General features: G+C 38.8%; 1 protein-coding gene across 4 annotated transcripts in view; it reads left to right on the top strand.

Annotated features, from left to right (window-relative positions):
• mon2 (MON2 homolog, regulator of endosome-to-Golgi trafficking) overlaps window positions 1–24,402 on the top strand; it is a 54,632-nt gene that overhangs the window by 1,325 nt on the left and 28,905 nt on the right. For all 4 annotated transcript variants that reach the window (XM_028449277.1, XM_028449275.1, XM_028449276.1 and 1 more), the window contains exons 2-15: window positions 8,723–8,786; window positions 10,961–11,088; window positions 12,798–12,929; window positions 13,327–13,456; window positions 13,583–13,680; window positions 14,109–14,234; window positions 14,317–14,511; window positions 15,230–15,354; window positions 15,611–15,750; window positions 18,107–18,260; window positions 18,807–18,997; window positions 19,176–19,257; window positions 20,894–21,075; window positions 22,422–22,534. In XM_028449277.1, the coding sequence (XP_028305078.1) occupies window positions 8,723–8,786; window positions 10,961–11,088; window positions 12,798–12,929; window positions 13,327–13,456; window positions 13,583–13,680; window positions 14,109–14,234; window positions 14,317–14,511; window positions 15,230–15,354; window positions 15,611–15,750; window positions 18,107–18,260; window positions 18,807–18,997; window positions 19,176–19,257; window positions 20,894–21,075; window positions 22,422–22,534 (1,860 nt within the window). The remainder of the gene's footprint in view (window positions 1–8,722; window positions 8,787–10,960; window positions 11,089–12,797; window positions 12,930–13,326; window positions 13,457–13,582; window positions 13,681–14,108; window positions 14,235–14,316; window positions 14,512–15,229; window positions 15,355–15,610; window positions 15,751–18,106; window positions 18,261–18,806; window positions 18,998–19,175; window positions 19,258–20,893; window positions 21,076–22,421; window positions 22,535–24,402) is intronic.

Raw genomic sequence — 24,402 nt, 5'->3', positions numbered from 1 at the left:
AAAAAAGTGCATCATTTAATTCTTCATTCACATGAAAATAACAACTTAAAGTAATTCACTCTGCCACTCACATTTTTCCTAAAGTCAAAATTCCAAACGCTAACAGAAAGTGCTTTTCCAACAAAAAAATAAGAGAAATTGGAAGATTAACAAATAGATATGGGTCTTATAATGTTCATTTTTAGTTAAAAATTATAATCATGATGATGTCAATGAACTTGACTGGAACATGAACTGAAAATAAATTGTCAGTCTTGGTCCCACACTAGGGGGAGATGACACAAAATGATAAAAACTATAGAAATAAATCTATTCAGGAGCAACTAAATACTGTTTTATTCCACTTATTTACAAAATATGATTCTTTAAGATGTGTATTATCACTCATTAATTTCATCATTATGAATTGTATTAAAGTTTGGGAACCAGTGGTGTAGAGCAACTTCTCACCATAACTCAGGAAAAGAGCAAAGCTTTTTTTGTTCATATTTTAATGGTGAGTGAGAGAGATTTGATGTTATGCACTGGTTGTAAGGAGAATGTGTTTTTTTTTACGCTTTGCTCGGTGCGTGTGCTGCTGCTGCCGCTGATGTCACCGCGGGTGTTTCCTCCTTGTCCCGTCAATGCACTGCCGTCCGGTCACACCCGGGATAAAGGACGAGTGTTAAGAGGAACAGCTGCCTTTGACGAATGAGTGCGTCTTCACTGCCTTTCGTTTTCTGGCTGATATCGGACCGAAATCGAATATCAGATTTTATTGGGCTGCATCTAAAATCTCCGATATAAGCACTCCGATAAGTTTTTGTTGTTTTTGTCCCCGCCCTCAGTTGTTCCCACCATATACTGACAGTAAAAAAAACACTGAAGGGAACTTGAATTGCTGACTTTTGCTCTCTGTTTGAGTAACATTGCTTGATCTAGCCTTTTCTAACATTCCACACTACAAAATTAGTAATAAAAGTATGTATGATTAGTGTTGATATCGTATCGGGCCGATATCGACCAACACGCAAGGCTGCAATATTGGTATTGTATCGGAAGTGAAAAAGTTGTATAGGGACAGTGCTATAATCATTACAAAATTAGTTAGTAATTAGTACATTTTGCTACACTTTCAATTTTATTAAAGTTGTTTTAGTACTTTTGAGAGTTTTTTCCATCATCTCTGTGTTTTAAGCCACATTGCCAGGTTTGGTAGAGGGGATATCAATAGCCAATCATGTGTTTTTGTTACTCATTTATTAGTAGATACTACTTGTACCATCGACAACACATCTTGTAACATTTAAATGTTGTGATATCTTGTCGTACAATATATCGTCTCAGCCTTAGTCATCAGTTGAAAAAGATGTCAGCTGTTCACAGAAGTCAAAACAATCGATACAAAATGTAAGCTTAAAGGAATGTTGAATGAGTCAAGGAGAGGACAGCTACACATAGTGATTGACTTGAAAGGCATTAAGCAAGCTCAATAATAAAACATTAAGGCATTATGTGGCACAAACAAGTCTTAAATCTGCCTTTTAAAAATATTAGAAATATTAACACGTGGTTATAGGATAGATTTATTATTTTTTGACAATTTAGTCTGAAATCTCAAAATATAGGCAACTTTCCTAAAACGTTTTCCACATTGAATAACCAAGTGGTGTGGTTGTGGGCGTAGCTCTCGGGACACGATATGCTCAATAAAGAGAGAAACATTGCATGCATGGTCTCCCATTGCTGCTGGATGAAAAGTCATCCTGATGCAAAGCTGTATTTAAAGATCTCAGGTTTGTAGTTACAACATCAGAGGTTTCTCCTACAAGCCAAAACATGCATGTTTGGTTCATTAAAGTCTGAGTTAATTTGGGTTAATTTTAAGTCTTATTTGTTTATGTTGACCCTAAATTTAAACTGCAGACATGTTCAAGACCTACGCTACTTTACTTCCTAAATAAGCTGCGAAAACTATAGACCCCAACCCAGAAAAGATGGCATTAACCTTCCATTTATCAAAGCCATTTTTTTATGTTTGTCCAAGTGGCTTTTTCATTAAGATTTGTATTCATGTTATTTATCTGCCGGTTATGACTGTGAATTATACATTAACATATTAGGATGGATAACCGTCAGGTGCTACAACTGGTGAAGAAAACCTCTTAAGATAAAATACTTTTCAACTTTAATTATATAGCCCGCCTAAATATAACAACGTCATCTCAAGGTACTCATTACAAAAACACATTATGAAAGTACACTTTGTTGCTTGCTGATCTGTATTGACATGCAACAAAGTGTGCTTTCCTACAAATGGATTTGTTGGCTTGTGCATGTTGTTTCACTGATTTGCGAGCCTGTTAAATGGCAGTGATGATTTCTGAGTGCCCTCTACCTGATTTTCATTGTGTTGTAGTGCATCGTTTTTCCCATTCACACATATGGGTCTGAGCTCTGGAACCAGTTACTCTATACAGTGTTAGAGTAGTCACCAGTCAATGATAGGGGGCAACACAAAGTAACCTACTACTACCACATGTATTACAGAATCTCACCAATTAGCTTGCCTGCTTTAACATTTTGGGAACTGAAGTACCCGATAGACACCCACAAAGGCCAGGAGAGAAGAGGCAAGCATGGACCTCCACACTGTGTTGCCTTCCTATGACAAAGAAGGACTCTGTGTTGGACTGAGAGTGTGGGTGTTGCCATAATTACACAGAAAGGACAGTCAGTCTGGCTTCTATGACATCACTTTTTCACAGGCCTTTGCTGATTGTGTGTTTGTCCGACTGGACTTACTTTGCTGTATAATTCTACAGTAATGCACAGTTTGCTCACTCCATGTTTTCTTGTGAGAAGTAATTAGGGATGTCCAGATACAACTATTTTTTTTTTTAACTTATCAATCCGATACGATATCAGCACGAATCATACATACTTTTATGACTTATTTTGTAGTGTGGAATGTTAGAAAAGTCTTGATCAAGTGATGTAACTCAGAGAACAATAGTCAGCAACAGTAGGTAAGAGAAAAACTGACCCATTTATTATTAACCAATTGGTTACATAAATTATACCCTTAACATAAGATCTGCAGTATTCTACAATTGAATAAATGTAATATATATCTAATATTTTACATGCAGTCCAATAAAATCCGATATTCGTTTTCTGCCTGATATCAGACCAATATCCTAGATCAAGATCGGATCGGGACACCCCTACAAGTAACCACCATTAGATGAAGTCATCTGTTGCATGTGCTGCTTCTGTGGCCATTGAGATGGTGATCGGTTCACAGTAGTTTGTTCTGAAACTACAAAAGAATGAAACGAGCCAGAAACAAATTCTTTTTTTTTTGGATGAAAGTAGAGGCTTCAATCTTTCAGAATCTGGTGTCAGATTTCTTTAAAAACCAGTCAAAATGCTCAAAAACGGCTGGCACTGAGGGGGGTAGAAGATCTTAAAATAGCTGGCACTAAATGAGTTAAAGGCAACATTAAATCAAAAATTGAATTCCATGGGGTGAAGCAATGCAGATGCTAAGTTGGTTATGCTACTGTTAAGTTAATTCAAGTACAGCATTTCTGCAAAATAAAATAAAAAAAACAGAATACATGTAACCTTTTGATGTGCTTTGCTATATAAAATATTTTTGTTAGGTCTTCTTTTAAAATTATATTAAAAAAAAACAAAAAAAAAAAAACAACCTGTTATTTCAGCCACCGCTTGTTTTTTATTTGTTAATTTATTTATTTACAGAATAAAATAACAAAACGGACACATTCATAGTGGTGTGACAGGAAAGCAAAACATAAATAGAAATAGGAATAGAAATAAAAACGTACGCACAAAGCAAACAGAAATGTTTAACGTAATGAAAAATCAAATAAAATCAATAATACTAATCAAAAATCAATAAACAAATGCAACACAATTACCAAACATTTATAACATAACAAATGGCACACCTTTAAGAAAGTACACCTAATAACTATATCTCTAACTCCATAAGCAAACATTCCATTTCTTTTCATTGTCAGTTATTCTGTTATTTGTTGCTATAATTGTTTCTAGCAAATACTGATGATAAACTCTATTCTTAAAGTGTTTTATGCATAATTTTTACCCAACAGGATAATCACATTCAAAAAGTGTGTACATTTACTTTCAAAAACACATAACAAAATAATGTTATTTGATTCGCAAAACAATATCCATAGACCTTAACCATAACTGTACACTGACCCAAAACAAAAAAAAACACAAATGCGTCAGCCACTGCTTGTTGCAGAAAAACTTAATATTGATGCTAAATTTTCAGCTCATACAAAATTACGGTACGCCAGTTCAGTCAACTATGCGTCAGCATGCATGGCTAAGCTGTAAACACCCCCCCCACGCTAAAAAAAGGGGTGCAACCAAATTATGTGCTGGTGCGACCAGTGCCACCACTGGAAAAGTTTGTGTCAAACCTGGTTTAGGTTTGTTTGGTGAGTTTTGGTTGATTAATTAATTTATTTTGAATTAAATAAGTTGGTGTTGTTTTATTTATTTATTTTTAAAATAATTTCACATTTTGACAAACCTTTTATTTTAAACAGATGCCTTTGTGGAAAATAAAATAAGTTCCAATTGTGCAAGATTTTATAAATGAGTGTGCAAAGGAACCGTGGCAAGATTTATTACCAAAAATAAACATGGGGGGTGAATGTAACTAGTAACTTTTACTTTATGTATGACTTACTTGTACTTGAGTACAATTTCAATCAAGTAAAAGTACTTCTACTTGAGTATGATATATCAGTACTTTTACACCTCTGCCACTGTGACTTTACACTACAGTCTAAAGTCAAGGTACAACCTGGTAAATGTTCTTGGGTTTCTTTTTGCTGAAGCTGTAACTAAGTAATTTTAGTGAATCGATAAAAGGAGACCCAGGGCTAGTCCTGACTAAAGAAAGCCTTTTACACAATCAACTCAGTCAGGCTGAGGAAAACTGCTGAGTATACACTCAGGGCATTTCAGAGGCTTTTCTACTATGGCTGCTAGCAAAGGCTCATGCTGTTTTGAAGACACTTCTGCTTTTAGATCCTGAAAAACACAGCTTCAAAGGAGAACTGAAACATTCTCTTTAATACCCTTTTTCTTGTCTCAATGTAGTTCATACACTATACATGAAAGGAAAGGCACCATAGCTCTTCCTGCTCTCTCTACTGAGGTTGAACATTAGAGATGATCATGTCACATTTAGTTGGGATGGATTTATTTTGTCCAGTGAAGGCTATGTTGGACAAAGGATGCTGCGGATGGAGCTGTCAGGAGAGGAGAGAAGAAGAGGAAAACTGCAAAGATGGATGTGCTAAAGGAGGAGCTAAAGTATTTAGGGGTCTATTCTCCAGTCTGAATTTAAGCACTTTTTTGCGCGCCTGCATTTACGCGCTTCTCTCCTATGCGTATTCTCCGGTCCAGGCTGCTGACACGCCCACTGCATGTAAGGAGCCAAAAAGCGCGTAGTCTGTGAATGAAGGCGGGCTGAAAGAAAGGAGGCGGTGATGTCATGTTTTTGGGATGTCTAGAAGTCATAGAACCTGGAGTTTTCCCAACGCTTGTAAATGTCATTGAAATCCTTGAAAATGATAAACTTGATCATCGTCGTTGTCATCATCATCATCACTGTAACCTGCCAGCAGAGCGTCCTGCTTTAATACAGGGTGATGTTTGCAGTGAAACAGAACTTATTCCATAATATGCAGTTTTAAATATAAATAGTTTAAAGTGACCTGAGCTGAGCCTCATTAAAATATGTGTGGGAACAGTTTGTGGTCCATCCTTATCTGCATATGACAGCTTGTTTCACTCTATAGTGGATCAAACTGTGACTTTACGTTGGACATAGTATGAAAATAGTTGAATTACTTTGACCAACGTGGACAGAAGTCTGCGTCTGTCAGAGTCTTAATTGATCACGCAGCAGCAGCTGAGTGACGCACGAGTCTGTGTGGCTTCAAATCTAACTAGGTCCATATTTCTAGTGCAATATAACGTTTCACCTTATCGGGGCACTGCACTTATTCCAGGGTTAGAAGCGCGTAGGAGGAAAAGGACTTACTCACACCGGAGAATGCGCGTGAAGCCAGATTTGAATGGGAACACCCACATTTCAGGGCTGCTCCACCCACAGTGCGTAACTAGGATGAAGGCGCTGGGGAGAATAGCACACAGCGCCGCTGCACGGATTTTTGGACTTAGACACATGGGAGAATAGATCCCTTAGTGTTTACATGCAGGTGGAATGAGACCAGTTTCTGGGGTGGCCATGGATAAAAATATTAAATAACTTAAAAATCTACTTTTATGTGTTAAATGCTTGTAACCATAAGGAGTTGAGTTCAGTTGAATGTGCTCCTACTTTGTTTTGGATGTGGTTGATGACACAACTGAACAAACAGTGTGAGAGACTTGCAGTGACGTGTGACATACTCGAGGTGTAGAGTTAAACCATGCAGTCTTTGTAAAGTCCTCACAGTTTGCTTGCTCTGCAAGTGTCCAGCGTAAGGCCACAGTTTGATCACACTACAGAGTAAATAGCAAGTGTAACATTGATTCCTCGTGTGTATTCTGGTCAATAAAGTTGATTCTGATTGTGATTATGATGACGACTAATGTGCGCTCGCTGATCATTTCTAAATGTATGAAGTTAATAAAATCAGGCTTTCCACACAAACAAACGTTATTCTGTCATTAGTATGAAGGGAAAAAAGAGATATTTTAACTTTGGCTCGGACAAAAAAATGAGGCCGATCTTCACTGCAATGCATTGTGACTCCAAAGCACTTGATGAACATTAAAAGTTTCAGTTGACTAACCTCAAAAAGTTATGTACAAATTAGTTTTTTTGTACATCATGTTTACCTCCTTTCTGGTAGAGGTTTTATTTTGTTATTTATTTTGGTATAGATACTAATAAATCACTGAATAAATAATGAGAAATCAGTGAATGTCTGAATGTGATGTGATGTGCATTGTTTTTGGAACTTCAATTTAAAGCGAATCGGCACCCAAGAATTGGGATTAAATCGAATCAGGACAAAAGGGTATCATTCTATTAAAAAAAAAAAAAAAAAAAAAAAAAAACACAGCTTACTAAATGTAATCAGTTGAATTAAATGATGGTGTCGTGAAATATTAAGAAAACTGACAACAGTTGATTCTTTCTGTTTTCCCTCCCAATATTATGCATTACTGTATCACACACATAATTATACAATTTAGATTAGTGTTTCTCGACTGGTGTGTTTTTTAAAAAAAAAAACTGGCCTAAATGGCTGACAATGCTTAATTTGATCTAATAAGTTATTTAATGAAAATCTGGATTGAATGGTAAACCAACATGATGAGCAGTGCTAATAATAAAATATTCAAACTCATGCTCCAAAGATTACTATTAAAAAAAAATGCAGGATACAAAACAACAGTACATTTCAATACAATAACCTCAGTCTTTTTAGTAGGCCACAGGGCAGTCATGCATAATCATGAAATTACAGCTACTGCGTAATTTTTTAACGATGTTGCTCTAAAAATACTTAACTGATGTAATCTCAATGAACAATAGAATAATCCATTTCTGGAGCAGCAATTTATAATCCACAGTTAATAAATATAGCTACAATTAAAAAAATGTCAGTTTAATTTGGTAGATAAAGTTGACTCTTGTTATTAGTAGATAAAATGGTGAACACGTTAGCACTGACTTTGGTTGAAAATGTGGAGAAACTGTATAAGATCAGCCTCATCAACTCAAAGTTGACTAAGAGAAAAGGGCTGTGTTTGAAATTGCATATTAAGTATACTGTACATACTACTCACACTATGTCTGACATAAAAATGAATATGTAGTGCATTCACAATAAATAGTATGGAAATATTGAGTACGCAAGAAATAACCGGTATCCGGATGTATTCTATATCAGGACATGATTTAAATATGCACGGTGAGCACACGAGTCATACGCAACGTAAAATCGTCCTGAGACCAGCTTCAAGCTAAAAGTCAAACATCCCTTTTTCAAAATAAAAGCATCTCTTCTTGTCTTCCATTAGTTTTTTAACCCTTTTGTAAAGTTAAAGTTAACCGAAACTTTAGTCAGTAGCACGATGGCTGGTTAACAAAAATCTCCAAAATGTCAGCATGAAATGAGTTTCTGTGTTCTATGGATCAAATGACCATATGTTGATATTCTACTTGGTCACTTTCTCACTTATAATAATTTCAGAACTTTCAAAGTTGGAGAATCAGTGGAGATATTTAGCCTCTGTGTGCTTCAGGTTTTTCTCTTTGTAGGTTCAAAATGCATCTTGGGAAATTTGGAAGTATACTTCAATGGGAATGCTCATCATTCGTATAGTATATAGTAGTCAGTATATACTCATTGAGTTTGTACTGTAGTGCATAGTATGGACTGGAGTATGCCATTTCAAACACAGCCAAAGTCTTCCCAGCTTTCCCAGTCCATTCCTGCCCCCTGTGTATTTGTTCCCATCTTTTACTCCTCACTGGGGAAATACACTTGTTTGTTACACATCCCATCTCCAGCTGAAGCTCGTGAGAAGCACATTTACCACTTTTCTCCTCCTCACTGCTCTTGTGGCCATGGAATATTGAACCTGCAACATCATCTTCCAGTGCTCTTTACGTGGTTACTAACCCAAATACCTTTATGTCTCCCTTCAGGCTGCAGAGTCTGGGATTGTGAAAATTAAGACCATTGCAGCTCGGAATACAGACATCCTTTCAGGTGAGTTAAAAACCAGCAGGAATACCAGTGACAAACCAGCTGTCATTATCAGGTTTGTAGAGAGAAAACATCAAGCTGCTAAAACAGGGGAGTGCTGGCAAAACCAACTCAGTGAATTGTAAAATACTATTCAATATGTGTATAATTTACACAAGAAACTGTCAACAAAGTGGGGGGATGCTGGGCAATAACTGGCATTACAACCAGTGACGCCATGCAGCAATTATGCAAAAATGAAGAAATATTGGGGAGTTTAGCAGAACACAGGTAAGTAAGTAAATTACGAATATTTTCAATAAATGAAATATAATATACTTGTTTTAATGCACATATTGTTTAATCAATAACTAAATGGACTTAATCATGGGTTTTTGATGGTGTGTTTTAGTGAGGAGATTGAGTGAGAGGAAGAGAAAAATTTACAATTTACTACTAAATCCCCCTTTTGGTCCCATCATCAGAGCCATCAGAACCATCTATTTACAGCCTTTATTGGGCATCCTGTCTGTATATAGATTTAAACCATAGGTGGGCAAACTACGGCCCGTGGGCCACATCCGGCCCGTTGGTCTTTTTAATCCGGCCCGCCAAAGCCAAAATAAACAATTAAAACACAAAATGAACCGTCTTACTCCGTTGTTTATCTCCTCAACACCCGTGGGAACCAAATGTTCTCCCATTCTCCGCTTACACCCGCCCTTTTCCAGCCTCCCAGCCAATCAACACCCAGAACACATGTATACATAGACGAACATTGGCAGAGAAAGCTGCACGTAACAATGATGCCTTCACAGCCATGGGAAACCACAACACTCGTTGAATAAACTACATGTGGAACATTGGGACTCAGTCTGTTACAATATCATAATTATGACTGCATTCCTTTGACTTAGTCCTGTGATGCCTGGCATCCTGCTCGGTATGGACAGAAAACGTAAGATGAGGAAGAAAGCAGAGTTAAATTGGTTGCTGCCATAACACACCCAGAAATAATAATAATAATAATAAGAAGAAGAAGAACAACAACAACTTACTCATGGTAGAAGCGGAAACTTGGATAGCTGGCCAGACAAACAGTTTTTCCACATTGGATAATCAAAGTATGCTGTTTGTTGATGTTTTATTGTGGGATCTCTTGGTGTCGCGTGAATACACCTGGCTCGCAAGGCACGCTATGCTACCTTGCTAGCCAGGTGGAGATTGACGGAGTCAACAGTGAGTGCTGAGTGTTTAATAATGAATGGACAAGTAAATACTTTTTACTGAAGGCCTGTCTCTCCTTAAATGTACAAACGTTTCTTTAGAATTGGGGCTAAATTTGGGTGAAAGTTGCAAATCTGTAACGCATATGGTTGATTTGTTATGAAGTTTTATAAATTTGAACTTTAGACAAGAAGAAGAAGAATGTATGTATGCATCAGGTGCTGGCACGGCCCGTCTGTCAATTTTTAAAAGTCCATGTGGCCCCTGAGCCAATAAGTTTGCCCACCCCTGGTTTAAAGCCTCCGCTCCACTATCTGGAAAGTCTAAAAACTCTATATATGAGACTGTAGAGCGTGGGATAAATGTGTGAGCTCTGGGTTTGGACAGAGTTATTTCCTAATTTACATTGTGTAGAAAGGAACGCGCAATCTGCAGCTGACAAAATAGATTTAGTGGATCTGATGTCGATGTCATCTAGCCACTTTTGGGACAGCCAATGTCCACTTCCCTTATTGAGGAGTTGGCAACATTTTAGTGGTAACTAATCATTTTTTTCATTCATGTTTTAGGGGTTCTAAAGCACAAAATGTGTCGTGTGTTGAAAGTTTGTTTGAACCAGCTGAGGATGGTCTGTATGTGATCAGATCAGCCCCACCTCTGCCTAAAATTGAGCTAGAGAAAACCCTGATGAAGGAGCATGAATTAAGTGCTGCTTAATTTGATAGTGACTTTTTAAACTTGATCTGGATGTTATTATTTATTTTTATTTTTCCCCCACTTTTTTAAACTATATAGTATTGTGGTCAAAAAGTTTAATTTTGACAAATTTCTTAAAAGTGTTTTCCATTTACACAAAGTACAGTGTATTATTTTAGTTTTCACACTAAAGGAATTGAAAATGGGAAAATTACTTCCATGTTCACACGTTGAAAGTCGACAATAATGGTGTCGTTTGTGTGGTTTTCCTGCAGCTTTGAAAGAGAACAGCTCTGAGGTGGTCCAGCCTTTCCTGATGGGCTGTGGTACCAAAGAGCCAAAGATCACACAGCTGTGTCTGGCTGCCATCCAGCGGCTCATGTCCCATGAGGTGGTGTCTGAGGTAAGGAGCATCAGTCACATCTATCACCATGTTCCTGCTGCTATTGTCACATGTTTGACTGTACATATTAAATCATTTCACCAACAGAATGTACAAACAACAAGACAACGTATAGGTCAGAATAATTCAATTGAATTCTCCACGGTGCATCTCATCAGTTGAGCGCAATCGCACTGATGAGAAAGTCCCCCTATAAACGGCCTTTGGCTGTGCACAACGGAGCTGAGAACACCAGAAACATTCACTGCACAATATGCATTGGAAAAGGACTGAAACCAATTGAAGGGCTACTGGTGAGCTCATAAGGACTGGACTGTTAAAATGTGAACTCATCATTATATAATTAATTTGCTCAATTATTTGCTGTGTTAATTAAGTTGTTTATATGAGAAGAGGAAAAAAGTTAAAATTTGCTTAAAACCTTGTTTATGTATTTAAGTTAGTCTGTAAAATATAGCAAATTTCTTTTTCATAAAATTCAGAGTGAACATATTTCATTCATGTATGAAAATAGTATAATATAAAAGTATTTCTGTTGAGAAATTGTGAAATTAAAATTGAAATTGTAATATCTATAATTGATATAACCATAAGGAAAATGGTTTGTGGTTATAATAATAATGCATTAATTTTTTATTGCGCTTTTTTTGGACACTCAAAGACGCTTTACAGAATTAAGGGATTATTCTTTCACTCCACACTTAGTGATGGTAAACTACTATTGTAGCCACAGCTGCCCTGGGGCAGACTGATGGAAGCGAGGCTGCCAAAGTGCGCCATCGAACCCTCCAATCACCACCAACACTCACTCACACTCTACATTCATACTAGGCAATGTGGGTGAAGTGTGTTGCCCAAGGACACAATGACAGATACCACTGAGGTGACTGCCACCCCACTGTGGCACCTGGACTTCTCAGTGGTCTCCTATCCACCTACTAACCAGGCCCAGACCTGCTTAGCTTCCGAGATCTAATGGGATCGAGCAATGACAGGCTGGTATGGCCTGGTATGGTTATAAAAGTAGACTTTGTTTTCTGTTTGGTTAATAACTAATTTTACCGATTACTGCGTGGGTTTAATAAAATAAAGTTTAAAATATGCTCTTGCCAAATTAAATGTACTTGCCTGAAATTGTGTTTTTTTGTACTTACCTTGTTTGATGAAAATGTATATTTAAATTATAAAGACACTTGACACATACATTATTATTGCAATATACAACTACACAAACATAATTATATTTTAATTTACTACCTTGTTTGCACTCATTTCATAATACAGGGGCAAACTATATACCTAAAAAAAAAAAAAAGAGAGAACACAATATTTCGCTGTTCCCGCGGTTGCATAGGTGGGAATTATAAGACTGTGACAAAGGCTGTAAGACAACATTAAAACAGAGAAACAGTGAGAGGGAAAATGGAGAGCTCTCTTGTACGGTCGCCCATGATATTGTACATGATATGAGTGATAACACGTGTTATAAAGGCTATTTTACACGATAGATGTGCCTTCAGATTTTTACTTGTCTTTTGGTGTGACTTGGGTACAAAAAGTTTGGGAACTACTTCTCTAAAGCAGAGGATCAAATCACCAGGTGCTCAAACCAGTCTGTTTGCAGATCCAGGGTTATTCGTTGGGCATTGTGTTTATATCTAAGTTTATCTGCACTTTAACTAAAGACGTGTGTTTGGTGTGTCCACCAGGCAGCAGCAGGAAACATCATCAACATGTTGTGGCAGCTGATGGAGAACGGTTTGGAGGAGCTGAAACTTCTGCAGACTGTGCTCGTCCTGCTCACCACCAACACGGTCGTTCATGACGATGTACTGTCCAAGGTAAGGAGAACTCGCACTCTGAAATCCATATATACAGTTCATCTTAATGTTCTCATCACTCAGCTGTGCACTCACCCTGCTGGTCTTCATAAACCAGCTGAAAGCCAGGAGACGTTTGCTTAGCTGCCTGAGGTGCAGTAGAGCAGCCGTCTCGACTCGTTCTTCGTATCTTAAACTGTACTATTACATTTATCTTTGACATCAAATATTTCTTTATTTTTATTTATATTTTAAATCCTGATGAGTAGTTTCATTCAAATGTGCCTTTAAGTTCTTTATTAGTACTGATTTTCTTTATTTGTTTCTTTTTTTTTTACAAATTAAACTTTCTCATCCCTGATGAAAGTTCAGTTGCATCTTGTGTGACTCTTTTTTTTGTATTTTTCCCTTCCTGCAGGCCATTGTCCTCTGCTTCCGTCTTCACTTCACCAAAGACAACATCACCAACAACACAGCAGCTGCCACCGTCAGACAGGTTGTCACTGTGGTGTTTGAGCGGATGGTGGCTGAAGATGAGCGTTTCAAAGGTAACATTTGTAAAAAAAAAAAAATAGTATTTAGGGGTGAGCATCCAGTTATATTCTATGTGCTCTTGCTGAGCTATGAGAATAGCTTAAATATTGTCTCCCCCTCTTTCTCTACCCCCCGAAAAGGCATTGTGGAGCAGCCTCCTCCTGTGCAGGGAAATAGCAACCGAAGATCCGTCAGTACCTTGAGACCCAGTGCAAAGGATGCATACATGCTGTTCCAGGTTGGTCCACCAGGGGGTGGCAGCTGTCCACACACCTTACCATTCACAGAAAGTGGTAGAATTTCAAACATTACACCTAGTTTCATTTTGTACGATACTCAGAGGACCATGAACATACAGTATACCACTAGTTTATAAGAGGAAAATAAAAATTACCTTAATAACTACATAAAACATTTCTTTAGAGGTAAAATGTTTCCTTCCTCAAAGTTCTTAAAATTTTGATCAGGAGTTTATAAGGCCAAAAATAGAGAGGATAAATAAAGATAAAATATAGCAAATACAAGGTCAAACAGAGACAGGAGAAATAAATGCAAAAGACAAAAGTGTATTAGTCTGACAGATGTAGAGAGGAAGGGGGCGAGGGGCCCGCACTCTCTGCATGCACATTTCAGCTTCTGTTTGACTGCTTTCTGCCCCTCCTGCAGGACTTGTGCCAGCTGGTTAATGCTGATGCTCCCTACTGGCTTGTTGGGATGACAGAAATGACACGGACATTTGGCCTGGAGCTCCTGGAGTCGGTTCTTAATGATTTTCCTGGGGTATTCCTCCAGGTACACTTTAGGATAAATTTAATGTGTTATTTTTAGTTGCAATGCTATATGTCACATCAGTGTCTTCTTTTCTCTTTTTTAGCACCAGGAGTTTAGCTTTCTGCTCAAAGAAAGAGTCTGTCCCCTCGTCATCAAGCTCTTCTCCCCCAACATCAAGTTCAGGCAGGGAAGCAGCAGCTCAGCATCACCAGCACCTGTGGAGAAACCATACTTTCCTATCTGCATGAGGCTGCTGCGTGTGGTCTCAGTCCTCATCAAGCACTTCTACAGCTTACTGGTAAGAGGCTGATCTGCAGTGAAGTTTTGGCAGTTGGATAAATCATGTCATGGTCTGATTAGCAGTTGGTTTATGTTGTGCTATTTGTCTTGGTTCTGCATTGCAGGTACAATAACAGGCAATGGCAATGTTTAATATATAATGCCCATGTCATGTTTCAATCGTAAATCATTCAAGTCATTTTGTCCTTACATTATCTACATGACACCTAAACTATGCAGTCACAACCTCTGCGGCCTGGACTTCATCAGGCTCTCTGTTCCTCTTTTCTCTGCTGAATACATATATGATTAGATATGAAGTAATATCGTTTATTGATCCTCGCCCCACTCTTCATGTTTTAGTCAAAGTATTTAAATTTTGTGTTTTTGTAAAATGTCAGAGTGAATGCCCTCTGTGTTGAATGCTGGCTATTACAATTTGATTTTACTTTTGACTGTGATTAGCTCAGTGACATCACTAACCGTCACTTTTGGTCCTGCCCCTCCAATAAAAGATGGGAGGAGGGACTGGTTTCCTCCTCTGACAGCACTCAGTGAGCATTGAATGACAGCTTCATGCGGAACTGTGCAGTGCTGTGGGGGCGAGGCTGCTGTGCCTGGGCGTGTCAACTACTCGAGGAGCAACGCCCATAATCAGAATCAGAATCAAGGCATTTTTTGAATTTCCTGGTCATTATTTTCTCAGACAAGTGTTGGATGTGAATGTTTTTTTGCAGGTGACCGAGTGTGAGATCTTCTTGTCTCTGCTGGTGAAGTTTCTGGATGGAGAGAAACCTCAGTGGCTGAGAGCAGTGGCAGTGGAGTCTGTCCATCGGCTCTGTGTGCAGCCCCATTTATTACGGTACACGCACACAACTGCATGGTGCAAATTCTTAGTAATTGTTTAATAATGTTTTCAGTAAATATTTATTGGCTCCTCTTAAAACAACCGCAACATTCTACTTATTATTCTTTATTTGCTTTTGTAAAGAGGATTTTCCTCCTGAGATGAATGAAGTACATATTCAAACTAAACATGCACGCGTCCAGATCTGATTGTTGAGTTTCTCTTCACTTAGCTCCTATATCCACTCAGACTTTTGTCTTTTATTATCCAGTTCCTTCTGTCAGTCCTACGACATGAAGCAGCACTCCACTAAGGTCTTCAGAGACATTGTCAACGCTCTGGGATCTTTCATCCAGTCGCTCTTCATTGTGCCCAATGCTGGCAACTCGGCAGCTGTCAGTGCACCTGCTGGTGAGTTGTTCAGGGAAGTGTTTCTGAACTGGTTTGTCTGCACCATTAACCTTCATTAACAAGCTGTGACCTAAATAGATTAAAAATCTCCTACAAAATAAAAGCAAAGGGTGTTTTTTTTTACACAGCAAATGCCTTTGACCAATTTTTGGATTCCAACTGATATTTTGATTTTGACCTCTGAACTCCAGTCCCAACAATGTTTTCATGTAGACATATATTTGACAGGGTGACCGCGGGCCCTTAAGTATTAAATTGTCTTAAATTCAAATCAGATAGGTCTGAAATGTGCTTTAGTCACGTCACCACGATAATTTCTGGTTAGCACAGACTGAAGTCTGCTTCCTCCTTGTACTCTAACCTGACCATCAGTGACTGACCTGTCAGACGTTCAAAATGCATGACATTTCCACCTGTTGTGGGGGTAACCTGTTTGTCAAAAGCCAAAACAATGTATCAGCAATGCCTTGTTCGGTCACACCCACCGCTGAGGTCACTAGTCACACATCATGCAATTGAGTATTTTAATTCAATTTTTTCAGCATAATAACAGCCTCAACAAAGGGTGTTGGTGGTCAGAAGCGACTAAATGAGCCATGTTTAACCGTTCCTGTTCAGCAGTCTGACGGTGGTCAAAGAGCATAGGGAGGTTGATTCTACAGGACTGAAGTTACTGTCATTCACTCCAGGGTTAACCTCCTTCACTTAAGTAGAAGCGTTAGAGCAGCACACGGGTCTGTCTGAGAAATGCTGCAGCCTTTATTACATTAACTGTTACTGACTAAACATTTGCAGCTAAACTAAACAATTTTCCTCTAATCAATTCTCGCATCCTGCCACATTCACTCGCACACACACGCAGGGCTCTCATTCTCTTAAAGCCTTAAAGGAGCCACGTACTTAAACTTTCAGTACAGCCTGTAAACCTTCATTCCACTTTCAAACATTTATTGACCTAAATTAATGTTAAGACTAATACTTAAAAAGTAAATAAAAAAATGAAAATAAAATTAGACTAAAACCTTTTTGAGTTTTCATCGACTAAAACTATCACATTTTGAAATGACTAAAATGTGACTAAAACGAATAAGCATTTTTGTCCATAAGACTGACTAAACTAAAAAGGCTGCCAAAAACAACATTGGCTCACAGGTTTCAGTCAATTTAGATTTCTGGGTTATTGTCCACTGATATTAAATGTTGTGAGAATTGTGTTACAATAAATATAATTTTTGTTCTCTTTCCACATTAATAAACTCATTTGAAGAATGTTCTTGAACAACTGATTAGTTTCATTTTTCCTTATTGTACATTATTACCTGACATCAATGCCTTTAATTGTAAAATAATATATTTCCCTTTGGTCTGTATTTTTTATTGTAAGTTTGGTCTTGCATTTTCTTTAAGGTGGTATTAAAAAGGTCTTAAAAAGACTTAAATATAACTTCTTCCTACCTGTAGTCACCCTGTTTGAAAGTACTACACTTATTAGAATTGTATACACTATGCTGGGTAGGGCTGTGCATTGCCATGATTCTGACGATACGATACAATTTGCATGTCACAATGTGATATTTCCTGATACAAAACAATACATCATACATTGCGATATATCGTGATATCAATAATTGCAAATTTCACCTTTACAACTACAAAATGGTTTGAAATACAATTTATTTCATGTTTTTTAAATTAACTCTAATTCAAGTACCAATATCAAAAACAATGGTATGTTTAACAAACTGTCAAATTACATTTTTCAAAAAAAGGCTTTTGCTTCTTCAACAGATTCTGATTCTGTTAAGTTCTTAAATTCTTTTAAAAAAAAAAAGTAACCACATACATCTATAAAGTGTCCAGTAATGAAAATAAAGTGCAATCAACTTCCAGCTAAAATGCATTGAGGAGTGAGGTAGTTTAACAAGGTCTAATGCGGTTCACTGACACCTATTGACTGGGCGTTTACATGCTATTCATGTTAGTGCAATTTAATGGGGTTTTTTTTGTTTAAAAACATGATTAAGAAAATTGATTTTTAACATTTTTTGGATCGAAGCGATTATTGTATGGTGAAATATTATGATATATCGCCGAATACATTTCTTCTTACACCCTTAATGCTAGTTACGTTTCAGTAAGTAATTTCATAACTAACATAATCAGTAACTTAAGATAAATGAAATAAAAAGTGAAATAAAAAAACAACACTTATTCTCTACTTATACATCTGTAACCAAATCTGATTTAAAAGCTCTTGTTGAGACGAGTACCCTCTCAAACACTTTTCCAGGAAGAAGAAGAAGGAATTGTTTCCATTCACTCGTTTCATATCCTGTCTCTTACCTTTGTGTGTCAGGTGGCTCTGCTTCAGGGACCCCAGGCACAGCTCAGAATGGGCAGGGATCTGGAGGTGCTGGTGGCACCATGACTACTCAGGCTGCCTTTGAGTACCGGGGCACCTGGATCCCCCTAATGGCTGTCAGTGTCCAAGGCAGTGCCAAGGCCACCTAGTAAGGACTTCATCACACCAAAGCTTTACAGTCAGCTTTCCAACTGTTTTCCACCTGTTGTCTCCAGGTGTATGTGGATTTTGATGTGTAGATTGATTGATTTTTATGTCACTAAACAACACAAACACACTAAACAGGAATATTATAATGATTGGCATTCTATTAGTGCCACTCTGAAATTATAGACTAAAGCTGCTGCTGTCATTAGTCTGCAGCAGATTACAGGAAACAAAGGGTCAGAATACAAACATACCTTTTGGAATGATTTTTCCTGTCGTCGTCTGTTGAGCCAACAGATGTTTAATTTTTGGGTGTGGTTCACACCTGGCACATACCGGTAAGTGATATCCACTTTAGTGTTGGTGAAACTCGTGCCTTAAATTCAGCTGATTTCTAGCAAATTAAGTCATTTTATGATTAGGTGGGTAATTATAAAATTGCTCCAACAGGATATGACTTAACCTGTTTTCAGATTTACTGTTATGACAGTTTTTCTTAATTCATTGTGAATGTAAAAAGCTGTTTTCTGCTTTTGTTCTCCTTTAGTTTGGAGATGCTGGATAAGGTAGAACCACCTTCTATTCCCGAGGGCTACGCCATGTCTGTGGCTTTCAGCGCACTGCTAGACCTGGTGAGAGGCATCACCTCCATGATCGAAAGAGAACTGGGAGCAGAAGAACAGGAAGCTGCTGAATTCAGAGAGGCCCATCCTGAGCAAGAGTGGAAGCCACAGCCGGGTGAGGATGAAGGGAGGAAGTACATGGCATTAGTGGAATGGGTGCTGCAACATCATTACCAGGAAAGACTTATTTTTACTGAGATGTCTGGGAATTAGGGACAGGAAAAAGAGTAGAATATTGAAACTAGTAGGAATATTTTCTTCAAAGAGGTTTATTGTTTGTTCTGTTGTTTAAGGATCTCACCTGGTCTGGGAGGAGATGGTCAGTGCCTGCTGGTGTGGCCTCCTTGCAGCTCTGTCTCTGCTCTTGGATGCCAGGTAAATACCTCTCTGTGCTCTGATGTCACATCTACATGATCCATTTCTAAATGTACATTTACATAAACTCAACATTCAATTATGCATGTTTTTTTTCTTTCTGCAACCCAATTTTGGGGGCAAACCCACATAAAAGCAGGGCTCTGCATTAACTTTCAAAGATCACTTATAATGTTGGGCATCAAAAACCATCTAATCTACTTTTCAAATGGCAAGTTCAGATTTTACTTAGAAAACCTAACTATTATTGATAAATTATCAACCACTCAAATCTCATTAAGTGTTATATATAACACATGTCTGTGTTTCTGTTTGATCATTTGGCCTTATAAGCTCACCAAGAAGGTGTTTGTTTTACCATTAAAATACTACCAAAGTCTTGTCCAATGTGCTGCCTTATTTGATTATAGTTTTGTACTTTCAGTTATTTAACTTGAACAGGAACAGATCTATGCAATAAGGTCTTGTCGTTTTTGCCCAGTCTGAGTTCCAGTAACCTAGCTTTTGCATACGTGCAGGTGGATCCGCTACATGGCAAAGCGAGTGAGGGAGGGACTTAGGATGTTTAAACAGGACCACATACAATTCAAAATACCATAACCAAAAAAGCGGTCACCCTCCGTCATGTTCAAAGCTGCAGCACCCATGAATTCATTCAGTCTTTGATTTATGTATGTATTCATATAATGTTTACAAACTCTACATTAAAGGTCCCATATCATGCTATTTTTCACCCATCTCCATTGGTTCTAAGAACCCCAAAAACATAATATTTGAGGTTCTTTTTCCGAAACTCGCCGGTTTTCCAGAGTTTTAGCCTCTGAAAAGTCACTTTCTGAGCAACTCTACACAAACAGGCTGATTAGCAGCTAACTTATGCATATTCATAAGTGGGCGTGTCTATAGATGGGACATTGACTTCCTCCTCCCCGCACGATGACTAGGGCCAGAGGACGGCCCGCCCTCCTCCCACCCACTCCGTAGCCGATCTTATGCTGCTTTATAAACACGAGACAGACGTGGGGGCGTGGCGTTCGTCGGTACATACATAGACTGTAGAAAATACATACATAGCACTGTGTGAAGGACGCTGAAATGCTCACCTTCGTGGGCGTGTCTGTTTACATGTCAATCATGGCAGAGAGCTTCCTAGAGGCGTGGCTTCTCCAGCTGAGCACCGTGTCAAATTCGTCATCAAAGTTGGAACGCGTCATCAAATTGGAGTGAGGTGTTTAGGCTCACCCTGCAGTAAGAAAGGAGCAAAACACCCTCTAACTAACGATTGAGGGAATCAATCAAAAAACACTTTGAGCATGTGTATGAAGCCCAAATAGCACTTTATGATGTTTAAAGCACAGAAAAGTTCATTTAGCTTAACATAGGCCCTTTAATGTTACCTTCTTTAGGCATTTGACGCTTTAACAACATGTTTCTTCTGCTGCTGTTTTTTACGTCACGGTTTACGTATACACAGTAACTCGGGGACTTTAGAGTGGAGTCAAAATGCAAAACTTAGAAGTTATTTTTTTTTATTATTATTATTATTAAACTGTCTTATATTTCTACAAATCCTGTGTTTTTAGATGAAAGAAACATCCATATGATTTCATTTTCCCTGGTGTGTCTGTATCCACAGCACTGATGAGACAGCCACAGAGAACATCCTGAAGGCGGAGCTGACCATGGCCTCGCTGTGTGGCCGTCTCGGCCTGGTGACGCCTCGTGACGCTTTCATCACAGCTATCTGCAAGGCCTCTCTACCGCCTCACTATGCCCTGACTGTTCTCAGCAGCAATGCCACAAACCTCTCTAACAAAGGTAGAGCAAATAGTGGTCGAGGCTGGTTATGATACATGCTCTTCTCATTCTCTGCTTCGTCGCTCTTATACAGTATGTACACTGTTTGCAGCACTGACGACTGCTGTATATGACTTGCTTTTCATTTAATATTGATGCCACTTGGATCATCATTGTATATAAATATATCCTTTTTCAGGCCTGTCACGCAAAAGCTCCTCTTCCTTTTCTGAAGTTCCTTTTCATTTAATTTCCTGCCATGACTGAGCGTAAAATCCCATTGGTCAGCAGCTCATTTCAATGCAATAACTACTCTTAAGGTCCTTTGATCATTTATGGTTGAAGGATCGTGTGTCATGGACGGCACGTGAAATGCACAATCTTCTAGCTGGGCTAAAGGGAAACGTGCATGCAGGTGTATTCAGCAAGGTTTGATAAATCAGAACATTTTTGGTGCAGCACTTTTTCAGATTTTCAGCGCATGTAAACTGTATGAATCCATGTTTGAATCCTTTGCATTGTTTTATGAGTGAAGCATCGGGATTCAACAGCCCATCAGTTTAACTTAGTTAAAAGACCACAAGCCTAAAATTCACAAGATATCCCTGATTTTATTTTGTTTCCACAAAAATCTGAACAAACTATCTGACTCCAGACTCATCAGACCAGCCAATGTTTCTCCAGCTTTTTGATGGTTCAGTTTTGGTGGTTTGGCTGGAGCCTCAGTTTGAGGAGTAACACCTGATGCGGTCTTCTGCTGCTTCATGGTTTAACACGTTGTTGCTCAGGGATGGATTTCTAGAGACTTGGGTTGTTAAAAACTTGCTGATCTTTTATCTTTTGGAACATTGAGCTGCTGCTCACTGGCTCGTTTCCCTTTATTAGACCATTATTTGGAAACCCAGGAAATGGTTGGGTGACAGTCCCAGTAGATAAACATTTTTGAAAAACCCACTAACAGGCAATAAGCCTGTTAGTGAAACCAACAATTTAGACAACCAGAAATGGCAATAGGCTGATTATCTCTTTCTGTTGATGAGCAGTGCATAAATAAATACCACTGCACACACAATCATCCCATATGACGCACTCTGTAACTGTTGGCATGCTGTTCCCATCACGCTATTCTACAGCTCCTCATTAGGATCACTGTAGCCTTGTACACACACCTACTATTTCACACCGCTGCTCAGACATTCACTGTTGACGTGCAGAGATGAAGCAGACGTACTGGCTCTTTGTTACTATTGATGTTTGCTGTGGAGTTAATGAGCAAACTTTTTCTTGCATGTCATGCTAGTCACACAACCTTATGGAAATACTTGACTCCTGTGGGAATGGCAGTGTTTTGTGTTTTTTGTTTATAGCCTATTCCATCCAGGGCCAGACCGTGCAGATTATCAGTCCCTCCAGTGAGTCTCATCAACAGGTGGTGGCTGTTGGGCAGCCCCTAGCCGCACAGCCTCAGGGAACAGTGGTGGTAAGAACACACACATGATTCAGTTCTTCTCAGTTTAAGTTTATTTTCAGCTATATATGTGTGTGTTTATTAATGATGCAACAATAAGGATTTTGAATTCCTACCAATACAATAACCAATATTTTCTTTCCAATTTGAAAGTTAAAAACAAATGTGTCCTAAAATTCCGCCAATGCATTTGCATGTATTTATTACAAATTATAAAGTAATTATTATACAATTTTTGAACAAGATACTGTACATATACTTCTTTCATTCATTATGTGTGGTCTTTCTTTATTTTTACAATTGCTTTATGAGAGTTTTTCAAGCTATATACTTGAATGCAGTGTGTCAGGACCCAGACTGAAGCAGAAAGACTTAAGCCGGGTATATGCTTCTGCGTCAGGACCTACACTGTCAACGTGACGCAGAGGACTGTACTTCTGCATCGAGAGAAGGCATCGCTATGGGATTGGCTGCCATCCCCCTAGTGCACGGTTATTTAACTCCAGTCCTCAAGGGCCGGATTCCTGAGATTTTTAGATGTGTCCCTGCTCCAACACACTTGAATCAAATTAATGACTCGTTATCATGCTTCTGCAGAGCTTAATGACAACACATTGGTTTCAACCAGGTGTGTTGGAGCAGAGGGACATCTAAAAGTCACAGGAATCCGGCCCTCGAGGACTTGAGTTGAATAGCCCTGCACTAGGGGATTGTGGCTTTGTATGGTTTCAGAGGAGCATTAAAATGCCCTTGTTTATCTTCACAAGGGCAGAAAACAATGTTTTATGTTTTTTAAGCATCTTAAAATGTAATTAATTTCAGTATTATTACTTACCCACCTAACTGTGTTTTGTAGGACACAAACATGAAAGAAACGGTTTCAAAACATGCGCTTTATTTTTTCAATATAAACATATGCAACATACAAAGTACAAAGGTGTATCGAGCGGACTGTTGACAGTCACGCTGGGGGCGAGGGGGCCCCGACCCCACCGTAGAGCGGCGAGGGAACAACAAGGCACCCGGGAAGTGGCGAGTTGGCAGCGGAGCGGCGCTGTGGAACTCGCTTTATAGATAACCTCATATATGGTCATCTGGCCGCCTCCAAAGCATATTGGTCATTGTTTACTGTTAATGAAACACACACTGTAGGTACAGAGATGAGGCAGTAGTAGCGATAATAACAGTAAACACACACCTTTTGTCTGTGATTGACCCCGTTTGGCGGTGCTTCACGTGCTGCAGCCATGAAAGGAAATAATAAGACTCTGGCACTAGTTCGTCTCGGTTCTCTCTTTGACTCAATCCACTGTAGAAACAACTCTTGTATTGCTAGCTAAAAGTAGAAAAATGGCGGTGTTGACCGGGAAAGCAGGGATCAGGGCTGAGGTTTGGAGTGGATCGATCACAGCCCTTACATTTCGCGTTGCCTCGACGAGCAGTCAGGATTTTTTAGAGGTGCACGTCAGGTTATGGCGATGGGGTCTACATCTAGAGCTACGAGCTGCTACTGCGTTGATTTGACACAGAACCATATATCAGGCTTTAACTTCAGTGCAGAGACCCATGGCCGTAACACAGATCAGAATGTTCATTAGTGTCAAACAGGTGGAAATGGAGACACAGATGACGATGAGGAGACTGATGAAGGCTAAAGGTCACACAGGAGTCTACATGACTATACAGACTGTATGAACTTCAAGCATGAGTGCAGAGGGTAGAGCCAAGCACTATTCACTGCCACCTAAGCAGTGGACTGACTCACAGACAGAAAGATAATAGACGAGCTAAGTCACTCATAGATTTATATGACAGGTTAACAGTGCTGGTTCTAAGGTTCACTCAGGTATGATGCCCTCTTCATGGCATTGTTTATCTTG

The sequence above is a fragment of the Gouania willdenowi genome, chromosome 6, assembly GCF_900634775.1.
Source record: "Gouania willdenowi chromosome 6, fGouWil2.1, whole genome shotgun sequence".
Classification (NCBI taxonomy): domain Eukaryota; kingdom Metazoa; phylum Chordata; class Actinopteri; order Blenniiformes; family Gobiesocidae; genus Gouania; species Gouania willdenowi.
The sequence above is the reverse complement of the archived record's forward strand: the minus strand, read 5'-3'. Positions and strand labels throughout refer to the sequence as shown.